At 35.1% G+C, this 12,062-nt stretch overlaps 1 protein-coding gene across 2 annotated transcripts; it reads right to left on the bottom strand.

The window, feature by feature from the left end:
* Positions 1-2,766: 2,766 nt before the first annotated feature.
* Positions 2,767-9,852, bottom strand: LOC125678539 (COP9 signalosome complex subunit 8-like). 2 transcript variants are annotated; one of them, XM_048917080.2, is made up of 7 exons: positions 9,717-9,852; positions 8,833-8,903; positions 7,835-7,883; positions 7,600-7,729; positions 3,929-4,036; positions 3,664-3,726; positions 2,767-3,111 (listed from the first exon to the last, which is right to left on the bottom strand). In XM_048917080.2, the coding sequence occupies exons 1-7, from the start codon at positions 9,777-9,779 to the stop codon at positions 3,032-3,034; spliced, it is 564 nt and encodes a 187-aa protein (XP_048773037.1). In that variant the 5' UTR covers positions 9,780-9,852; the 3' UTR covers positions 2,767-3,031. The 2 variants fall into 2 exon arrangements, with proteins under 2 accessions (XP_048773037.1, XP_048773038.1); XM_048917081.2 differs by lacking the exon at positions 9,717-9,852 and adding an exon at positions 7,978-8,028 and having other exon boundaries at positions 8,833-8,874.
* Between the last annotated feature and the right edge of the window lie 2,210 nt (positions 9,853-12,062).

Below are 12,062 nucleotides of genomic sequence, written 5' to 3'. Positions count from 1 at the left end.
TAGGCCTACTGTCACGGGTGCATTTCGAAAAAGAAAAAATAATAATAATGATCAAACTTATTGTGAAAATCACAATTCTTTTAAATTATTTTATTAAAGCAATTTTATTAGGCCTAATCATTAATTTTTGTTACGTAGGAAGTGGGAGCGTGGCGTGCTGTTGTTGTAAACACGTACATGTACGCGTTCCTTAAAAAAAATGAAAGCATTATAATTCAATTCAAAGTCGGGAAATATTATATTTTATTATTTATAATTGAAAGTTCAATTATCTTTTATCTTTAAATTTCTTTTTTAAAACTACCAGTTGGTAGACACTGCTAGCAAAGTTCTGCCTATGTTGTTACAAGGTGAAGGTCAGTTGGTGCGAGTGTGTATTGAATTCGAGAGCAGAACGGAAAGCATATGCCGTAGGCCTATATGTTACAGTGCGTAGCTTCGATAGAACCACTTTCTCGCAGTTTATCTACGTATTTGTCCAAGTGCTTGTTAGAAAAAGTACAGGAACAAATTTTACTGGGGGTTTTTATGGCAAAGTCGTTGTGCCGACAAAAAATATTCACGTCTTGTCCCTCATACATTCCTTCGAAAATTGATAAAAACACAGTCCAAATCCTCTCTACTGACAGCAAGTACACCCTTAAACGGCACAAAACACCCTAATGCAGTGTTATTTACAAGCTGTTATTGTGATAATTGTTTGTTTGTCAATTAAATCTAATCTGTTTATGAAATGGCTATCAACTGTTTTCAAATCTTCTCGCTCGAGGTCGCATATGACGTCACAGATAATGGCGCGTAAAATATCGAAGAAAATATGCATATCGCAAGATTTGAATTTCATCGCTTTCAAACTCGAAAACTACGCAAACTGTTTCATTTAAAACACATGTAAAGTAGTTATAGGCATGAAATGAATTAATTTTGCTGAAAAAATTAAAAAGTTTAAAAACATGCGATGTGTCCTTTAATAAGATGCATTTTAGTGAAATATATCAATGCTGCATTTTTTTATGCATCAAATTATAGATAAAATTTTGAGTGCCCCCCCCCCCTTAAAAAAATACTTCTTTTCAACTTCATTTATGAGCTTTAATAATTTTTAAAAAGCAGTCATAAGCAATTAGCCTCCAATATGCCGAGTAACCCTACCTTTGATAGCTTTAGCTTATTTAGTAAGTAGGCATCACACACAAGTCAAAAGATTCAAAATTCACAATGATTCGTATTTATCTGTTTTAAACGGGCACTACACTTAAAGGACACATCTCGTGTTTTCAAAGTATACAGAATTATATGCATTTTGTCTTCCTTATGCTTATAGAAATTAATTGTAATAGTTCGTTCGCTGAAGTATTGCGATAATTAGCCACCCGATTTCAAAAAGCCTAGTTAATTAGATAGGTAGTCACGTGGTACAGTGACGTCATATGCGACCTTCGTCGATCAACTTGTTGTAACAGTAGTGTTAGATGTTTTTAAAAACTCGGGTTTTAGGGGCCTAATTTATTTACCATGGATAACATTTATTTCGATGTTGACAAATTTCCAGAGTCTTATATCTTTTAGCCACCAGTGCATACAAATAGCGACCCAAATGTAGCGAGAAAAGCGAGTATGAAATCTGCATAAATTTGCGAGTAAATAATGTTTACATCGGATCCCTGTCTAAACACAATTTGGTAATGCCATTTCTGTAAACAACTGTAATTAGCGTTGTTGCTTTTCTAAAATAAACAGTGCAATTATTATTAAATTTATTTTTGGAGAAGTTAGATAGGCCTAAATTATGATACGATTATGTATCATTGACAACTAGGCCTACTGTCACGGGTGCATTTCGAAAAAGAAAAAATAATAATAATGATCAAACTTATTGTGAAAATCACAATACTTTTAAATTATTTTCTTAAAGCAATTTTATTAGGCCTAATCATTATTTTTTGTTATCAACACGTTGTTACGTAGGAAGTGGGAGCGCGGCGTGCTGTTGTTGTAAACACGTACGCGTTCCTTAAAAAAATGAAAGCATTATAATTCAATTCAAAGTCGGGAAATATTATATTTTATTATTTATAATTGAAAGTTCAATTATCTTTAAATTTCTTTTTTAAAACTACCAGTTGGTAGACACTGCTAGCAAAGTTCTGCCTATGTTGTTACAAGGTGAAGGTCAGTTGGTGCGAGTGTGTATTGAATTCGAGAGCAGAACGGAAAGCATATGTCGTAGGCCTATATGTACCAGTGCGTAGCTTCGATAGAACCACTTTCTCGCAGTTTATCTACGTATTTGTCCAAGTGCTTGTTAGAAAAAGTACAGGGACAAATTTTACTGGGGGGTTTTATGGCAAAGTCGTTGTGCCGACAAAAAATATTCACGTCTTGTCCCTCATACCTTCCTTCGAAAATTGATAAAAACACAGTCCAAATCCTCTCTACTGACAGCAAGTACACCCTTAAACGGCACAAAACACCCTAATGCAGTGTTATTTACAAGCTGTTAATGTGATAATTGTTTGTTTGTCAATTAAATCTAATCTGTTTATGAAATGGCTATCAACTGTTTTCAAATCTTCTCGCTCGAGGTCGCATATGACGTCACAGATAATGGCGCGTAAAATATCGAAGAAAATATGCATATCGCAAGATTTGAATTTCATCGCTTTCAAACTCGAAAACTACGCAAACTGTTTCATTTAAAACACATGTAAAGTAGTTATAGGCATGAAATGAATTAATTTTGCTGAAAAAATTAAAAAGTTTAAAAACATGTGATGTGTCCTTTAATAAGTTTGTTTAACAAGGAACTTACACACTGTCAGTACATATTTACATAAATCACATTTTTATACATGTAACTCATTTCTTCAAAACTTGCAGTGTATGAAGTGTTCACGTATGCACTGTCAACAATGTGGAACTCTGGCTGTAAATCTCCAAGCTACTCTGTTGTTGATGAAGCAAATTTACGAGTATTGTTTTTTACTACTGCCGCGGAAGCACCCTCAAGTGCTGGCCCACTCAGTCACTGTCACGCCTCAAGGAAGGACACATAGTCTGTTAGTACCGACAGCTGCTGTTCACTTAAAAGTTCTGGGTCTTTGACAGACACTGTAAACAATGTAAAATAGCAGATATTGTAAATAATGTAAAATTACAGATACTGTAAACAATGTAAAATAGCAGATACTGTAAATAATGTGAAATAGCAGATACTGTAAACATTGTAAAATAGAAGATACTGTAAATAATGTAAAATTACAGATACTGTAAATAATGTGAAATAGCAGATACTGTAAAATTACAGATACTGTAAATAATGTAAAATAGCAGATACTGTAAACATTGTAAAATATAAGATACTGTAAATAATGTAAAATAGCAGATATTGTAAATACTGTGAAATAGCAGATACTGTAAACAATGTAAAATAGCACATACTGTAAATAATTCATGGCACTGTAAATAGTGTAGTGTACTATAATAACAGATAATGAAAAGGGGGTGGGGGGGGGGGGGGGGCAAGAACTGTAAACAATATCACAGAACAGCTATACAGGCAACAATTACTAGGTGTTTCATGTGTGGACATATTGAATTTGTTCTGTAAACAATGTCACAGAACAGCTATACAGGAACAATTACTGGACCGTGTTACATTACCTGGTTTTTTAGGTTTTATATACTTAGTGGCAGAATCATACGTCCAGCCCTCTTGTGTTGCAGCTAGACGAGGAAAAAAAAGTTGTTGATTATAAAAGCTAAGTGAAATGTTTTTGTGGGGTTATCTGACCAAAGATCATTTTAAATAAACTAAATTTACTCTGTAAAGTTCTGTTCTCATAATAATAACAAAATACAATGTAAAAGGTCTTTAATAAAGGCAGTAAAGACTTTGATATCCAACATCCACAAAACCCAAACACACCCTCTATAGCCTCGTTTGTAGACATTCCCATAAATACAGCCCACTCCTCCGCGTTGATTGAGCTGTAAGCTTTAGATACTAACGTCATCGCTCTTTCTCTAGTTGCAGCTGGTAAAAGAGAGAGAGAAAAGTGAATACATGTGCAATGCAATTCACCATAAAGTGTAAAATTAAAATCTCAGCTGCATGATATCTATTTCATCAATATTCAAAACTTTTTTCAACCCTAGATCTCACGCTCATCATTTAAAAACAAGATGTGTTTGTGAAATACTGATGCCTCAAGATTACAACAAAGTGGAACTGTAAGGGTCGAGATCAAAGGTTGGTGTCTCATAAAAATCTAAATTCAAACAGCATGTGTTTGTGAAACACAAATGCCCCCGATAATGGCCAATTCCAAAGATGGTCAAGGTCACAAGGACAAATATCTTGGTACCAGTAGAAAGATCTTGTCACAAGAAATGCTCATGTACATCATGAAATGTAAATTTTTCTAAAAGTAGATCAAAAGGTTTAGTACCAACAGAAAGGTCTTGTCACAAGGAATACTCATGTGAAATATCAAAGCTAGGGGTGCAACGATACGCTTACCTCATGATACGATACGTATCACGATACAGACCTCACGATACGATACGTATCGCGATACACAGAAGATAATAAGAATAATAACCAATTACATTGATTTTGGTATCATTTAATGTCTCTTTAAAGCTGCATATTTTTCTTCAAGAAAATTAGGACATCAACATGATCGGCACTTAACACAAATCTTTGTGCAGTAACAATGTCACCTGCAGCTGAGAATACACGCTCACTGGGTACTGAAGTACCCTGAATGCACAAAAATGTTTTTGCCAGCCTAGCTTGGAGAGGAAATTTCTCTTCATGCTGAAGCCACCATAGCAGAGGAGCAATTAATTCAACAGAACCACGTTTTTCACTACCAGGAGCCATTATTACAACGTAAATTTAGAACGAAAGCGTACGATTCATATAAATCCGGACCGAGAATACCAAACCGCGGTACAGTATGGCGTATCGAGAATCGAACCATAGCATAATATTACCGCGATAAGCCGTCTCACGGTTTATCGTTGCACCCTTAATCAAAGCTCTATCACTTACTGTTCAAAAGTTATAAGCAAGGTTAAAATTTTCAAAAAGTAGGTCAAACTCCAAGGTCAAGGTCAAAAATGTTGGTACCCACGGAAAGGTCTTGTCATAAGGAATACTCATGTGAAATATCAAAGCTCTATCACTTACTGTTCAAAAGTTGTTAGCAAGGTTAAAGTTTTCAAAAAGTAGGTCAAACTCCAAGGTCACAGGGTCAAAAATGTTGGTACCCACGTAAAGGTCTTGTCACAAGGAATACTCATGTGAAATATCAAAGCTCTATCACTTATTGTTCAAAAGTTATTAGCAAGGTTAAAGTTTCAGACAGAATTACAGAATGACAGGCAGGACAAAAACAATATGCCCCCGATCTTCGAGCTCGGGGGCATAATAGTTAGGGGGAGGGGAGATAACATCTCCCGTAAGTTTCTGTCATCTGACATCGATTACACTTCAGTAGAAAAAGCAAAAAGACTGTTGAATACAACACAATACTATTACATTTTAATGAACATTTAATAGTTTTTAAGGACACTTTCATTTGTGAATAAACAATAGAAAAGATAAACAGTGTTATTTATGATCGTATGTTTTAACTTGTTATTCAATTAGTTTCAACATTCATCATATTTAGTTTTGAGGGGGTGAAAACTATGTGAATTTTGTTTTTTGTCAGACATCCAACTTTTGATCTCGCCCCTTAGACACTGTAGTTTTTTTTTAAATTTCCAAAAACTAGGTCAATGTCAAGTCACAAGGTCAACAATTCTGTTATTGTAGGAAAGGTCTTCTCACAAAAAATGCACATCCTTCATATAAAAATAGTACCTTTTACGATTTGAAAAATGTGGCTTATATTCAAATTTTCTTAAAGTCGGACAAAGGTCAATGTTAAGGTCACCAGGTCAAAGATTTTGGTGTCAATGTAAAGGTCTTGTCAGAACAAATACACATACCAAACATGAAAGCTCTTACGGTGTAAAAAAATATATGACAAGGTTAAAGGATTTAGAAAATTTCCCAAAACTAGGTCAATGTCAGGGTCACAAGGTCAACAAATCTGGTATTGTTGGAAAGGCCTTCTCATGAGAAATGCACATGCTAAATATAAAAGCAATACCTCTTACGATTTGAAAGATATGGCTTACATTCAAATTTTCTAACAGTAGGTCAAAGGTCAATGTTAAGGTCACAAGGTCAAAGAATGCGGTGTCAATGAAAACGTTACCTCTTTTGGTGTAAAAGATATGACAAAGGTTAAAAAAATTTGCCACAGACAAACAGACAGATGGACAGGCCCTGAATGTTCGATTACAGGGGCATAAAAAGTGAAACTGGGCTGCCATAATGGTATTAATATCCCACTCAGAGCTCATCCAAACTAAGAAGTACTTCACATTTTCTCCAAGTGATCTTGACCTTATACAAATGACTTTGGACCTGGTTTATGGTTTGGGTTAATACAAAGCAAATGATTTTAAACAACTGCTACATGAAGTATGGGCTTCTTGCATCTCTCAGATAAAATGTTAATGTCTGAGCAAAAATTTTGAATTTGTCCAAGCCATGACTGAAATGCATGCTCCACTTCCCCTTGAAAGGGCTTGCGATGATGAATGAGTATGGTATAAAAAAAAAACAACCCAAAACAAGAGTACATACTGCAAAAGGTACATAATATGCCTATGAAAATGCTTACATAGGGTGTTTTTCTTAAGCCAGAACTTTGCTTCAGGTAGTATCAGCCATCATCAGGCTGTGATATACTTTGTTTGCATCATATGAATAAAGGGTCTTAGCCTAAACTGTGACTAGAGGCAGTCTATGCAAAAGACATCGGACCGTCGGACCTGACCGATGTGCAGTGTTTCAGGCCCGATGCGTCATATTTTACACCGGACCGGAATGTCCGATGTCTCAGTGTCTGGTTGTCACATAGACTGCCGTAATTGTCTCATAAATTGAAGAAAATCAAACTCCTTGTCACATCTTCCATACCCATACAAATACCCTGTAAAATAAGAGGGTCCTCACTTGAAAACTGTGGTAGGAAAAATTAAAAGACAAATCATGTACTCTCTATGCAATATTTCCTCAAAACTGACTATTAAGTTCAACAACCTGTAGTTTTTGCAAAAACTGAAGTAAATCAAATCCCTTGCCACATGCACATCTTCAATACCCATACAAACACTCTGTAAAACAAGATGGTCCTCACTTGAAAATAGTAGGAGGAGCTAACCCGACAAATTAGGTACCCTCCATATAACAATAATTTTCAAATAAAGGGGCAAAACTCCTGCAATAGAGGTCAAAATGGATCAAAATTCCAACACGATCTAGAGTGATCCACAAAAAAGCTACATAGCAAGTTTCAGCTTGATATGTGACAGAGAAATGAAATTAGAAACAAACAACCCCGAACGGACAGATGTACAGATATTGTTGTACCATAATACGTCCCGTCTAAAGATGGGCGTATAAAAAATAAAGCGATAGTTGAAAATTCAATTGAAAATGGACCTATATGCTTGGTGGTTTTTTTTTTTAACCTTTTACTGATTCCATTATTTGTTGGACATTTTCTGACCACTCTTTCTTTAATGCTTCATAGATCGCTGGGTAATCCCGTAACCATAGTTTCTGACCCACAGCCCAAATCTGAGCTGTCTCGGGTGTGGACTACAAAATAATATTGTACAAATAAATGAAAAGGTATTTTGATATAAACCAAAATTTTGATATGCTCCATCTTGAAGGAAAGCTCTATCAAAATAAATTACTTACACTCTTCACTGATTGGGGTATTCTTTTCCAGAGAAATTTTGCATTGCACCTGAAATGACAGATAACTGTACAACTTAAACATGTTATGAGAGAAGAAAGTTACAAACGAACTCACACAATCACAGGAACATATTCACACTAACCTCATGTGGTCTGCTTACCATGCACACATTTTCATGTGGTGTGGAACTCACCTATATTTTCATTGATGTGAAGAAAACAAATTTTAATCATTCTTAATTGAATTGAACTTTTATATTTGCACCTGTGCATTTTTGTAATGTGATAAAAGTGCAGGTACATTAACTCATAAAGATTGATTGAATATTGTTTAACGTCCCTCTCGAGAATATTTCACTCATATGAAGACGTCACCATTGCCGGTGATGGGCTACAAAATTTAGACCTATGCTTGGCGCTTATGGCCTTTGAGCAGGGAGGGATCTTTATTGTGCCACACCTGCTGTGACATGGGACCTCAGTTTTTGTGGTTTCATCTGAAGGACCACCCCATTTAGTCGTCTTCTACGGCAAGCAAGGGGTACAGAGGACCTATTATAATCCCCACAGGACTAACTCATAAAGAATATGCACAGTAGTGATGATTACGGTAGCGGTGAAATCTGTGATATATAAATTGACGACGAATAACAGTGACTGATATTTCTTACATTAGAATAAATATCTTTCTGAAATTAAAATTGTTTTACTCTTAGATCTATACGAAAATAAGGAAATTCAATCTGAAATGAAATTAAATAAGTCTACAGCAGAGCAGTGTATTTTTCAATGCTTTTCTTGACTGCCTGTGTTTTTATGCACAACAGGTTTCATCTGAAATACATGTACTTTTGAAAGCTTACAACAACAAAAAAACATCCAAAACTCCCAATTTCAAGCTTAACAAATGCCCAGTATGAGTCGTAGCTTTATGTACAATTCAGCATATGCCATTAAAATTTATAACAATACAGTACCAATACAATACACAGACTTACATGTCGTTATGAAGAAGGTACAAGGCTAACAGCTGATTATATACTTGAGGGGATGCCACTCCTCCTGCAGACTGAAAAGTATTGCACAAATTGAATTTTGAAAGAGTCACAGCATTGTGATCATCTGAAGTACATTTAATATTTCTAATTTATTACTACTCTCACATCACAATCAACACATTTCAAAAGCTCAGCATTTTTTTTTTTTTTTAAATTATTATTATTTTAGATGACTTCATCTCCACAGCAGTCAACATCATTTGTGATCACCATCCCTGATGTCTTTGACTACCTGCTTGATGTTCTATATCTAATCAACAGGGTAGGACACACCCACAAAAGACAAAATGTCAGCTTGTCTTGACATTCTGTCCCATCAACAGGGCAGGACACACCCACAAAATAAAGAATGATAGCTTGTCTTGATATTCTTTCTCATAAACAGGGAAGGACACACCCACAAAAATAAAAATTGCTTGTCATAATATTTTGTCGCATCAACAGGACAGGACACGGTTACAAAATGAACGATGACTACTTGGTGGTGGTCAGGTACAACCACAAGCTACGCACCTATATCTGCCTATTATCTGGTGATTGTACTGGACCTGTCAGAGAAAATGTCCCCTGTACTAAGTTTAAACAAACACACGTAAAATAACGCATTAAAATATCATATTCGTGGTACTGGAGGAACCACGTTCTAAAATTCAACCATAAACTATTTGCACTGTCTCAGAGCAACACACATACTGCATTTGCTTTATCACAAGTTGAACCATAAAACAGGGAGGAAATTCGAGCTCAATTGCTAGTATGGTGGATATTTAATAAAGCCACATGTTTTATTGGACAGCGCTGATAATAAATCTTTAGATTAATACCTCTAATTCCTGCTGTTCTAAATCGATTTGCTGTTTATGATAATCAACATTTTCTTTTGCCATTTTCTTTTTCAACTTTTAACGACTTCTGTACAACCCGTAATTTTCCGGGAGATTATTGCCAAACAGTTCGTTCCTTTACCTATTCGGCATTAAATGTAACATCTATAGTAATGTTACCGGCTTACATAATTTCAATAACTACGGTAATTTAAAATGAACCTTTTCTTCGTTTTTATTGTTTTATTATTACCATTTTTGGTCAAAAGATGAAATTCTTCCAAAGTTGGCTCCATGCTTCAGTTTCAGAGAATGAGTTTACTGTACTTGTACTGGATTCTTAATTTAAACTTCACAAAAACTGTTACATTCAAAGATATATTGCTGGATCCAGTAAATGTTCTACCAAGACCCCATCTTTGCTCCTCACGAAAATATTAACAGCAGTGAAGGAGAAACTTCAAAAGTACTGTGCCACAACATATGCCAGGACTGTGGATTCTAGAAAATTCTACCGTTAGTAAATTGGAAATCACAAAACGTTTCTCAAAATAAACAATAACAAAACGTATGACTTTTCAACACTTTACACGACCATTCCTCACGATAAATTAAAGACTAGACTTTTTGACATCATATACATATGGAGTGCCAAATTAACATTAACTCAAATAATTCAATTATTGCTCTCTTTAATTGAATTAATGCGCGCATTAAATCAATTATTGCTCTCATCAAATGGATTAATGAGCGCATCAATTCAATTATTGCTCCCATCAATTGATTTAAAGCACGCATTTTATCAATTATTGCTCTCTTCAATTGAATTGTAGCGCGCATCAATCCAATTGTTGATATCATTAATTCATTTAAGAGGTCATTAATCCATTAAAGCACGCGTCAATTTAGCTGAAGAATTAATGCTATCACAAATTCAATTAATGCGCGCAATAATTCAGAATTGAAGATATCATTAATCATTTGAAGAGATCTTTAATTAAATTGTTGCTCGCATCAAATGAATTAAGGATATTTTTAGATAATTGAAGATATCTTCAATTGTTTGAGTTTATGTTAATTTGGCTCTCTATATATATACAGCTACTTCTTCAACAAAAACGGGAAAAGGAAATATTCCTATCTAGTGATCAGTCATCCAAAAACTACTTTGTTAAGCACCACTCTAATTCCACACACACAAGTACTCTAAAGTTGAAATAAAAAATATGCTGGAGTTCCTCATTGACAATATCTTCGTAGTCTTTGGTGATCAGGCCTCAAGGCCGTAAACTGAGAATAGACAAAGGGGGCGCTAGCTGTCATTCGTCACCAAAAGTTGAATTCTATGAAAAATTATATATACTTCAGTTATAACACCAGTATTTATTTCGAACACCTTTAACCCCAGAGCAGGCACATGAATGTGTAATTTTGGTGATGAAATAATCATTGTCTTGCAAGACAATAATTCTTCCTTATATACGGTGTATCTAGAACTTTACACTAAAAGCAATTATCTAACGTGGTGTTATTAGGATTCTCTTGGTTTTTTATCTTGTTAATATTTGGGGGGGGGGGGTTACAAAATACATGGCTTTATTGGTGATTGATATATATTCCTATGAGATTTTGAGAGGGGGGGGGGGTGGTTGCCATCACTTTCACAGCTAATTATGATCCTTAAAGTCAAAATTTTGATCACTTATCTTAAGATTGATCTAGCACAGATGTTTTAAAATGCTGCTGGTTTATAAGAAATTCAAATGCAAACATTTCAGAAGTTAGCTGAATTTGAAATTTAGACTTGTCTATTCTTAGGTTATGGTCTTGAGGCCAGGTCTTCCAACAGTCTGTTAGAATTCTCATGGCATGAATTGTGCTCCTTTGTTAGATGACCTGTTTTTATATTCTTATATGAGAGGAAAAAAACCCATCTTGCTGTAGCCTTAAACTCGACATTTAGATATATCGACGACGCGTTATCAATTAACAATAATCATTTTCATTCATTGTCGGTTCGATACACTCCTATCAACTCGAAATAAACGACACCGATGAATCCTTCATATCTGCTTTGTACCTGGATATTTTATTGAAAGTAGATATTAACGGCAAACTAACAACCCAACTTTATGACAAACGGGATGATTTCAGCCTCCCCATTGTCAACTTCCCATACAGATGTTCCAATATTCCATCATCACCTGCACATGGTGTTTATATCTCTCAACTGATTCGATACGCAAGAGCTTGTTCTGCGTATGATCAGTTTTTAAATCGAGGCAGGTTACTGACAAACAAGTAGATGTTACAGAGGTTTCAACAGTCTCGTTTAAAGCTATCATA

This window comes from Ostrea edulis, chromosome 2 (genome assembly GCF_947568905.1).
Source record: "Ostrea edulis chromosome 2, xbOstEdul1.1, whole genome shotgun sequence".
In the NCBI taxonomy this organism is placed as follows: Eukaryota; Metazoa; Mollusca; class Bivalvia; order Ostreida; family Ostreidae; genus Ostrea; species Ostrea edulis.
This window is presented reverse-complemented; position numbering and strand designations above follow the sequence as displayed.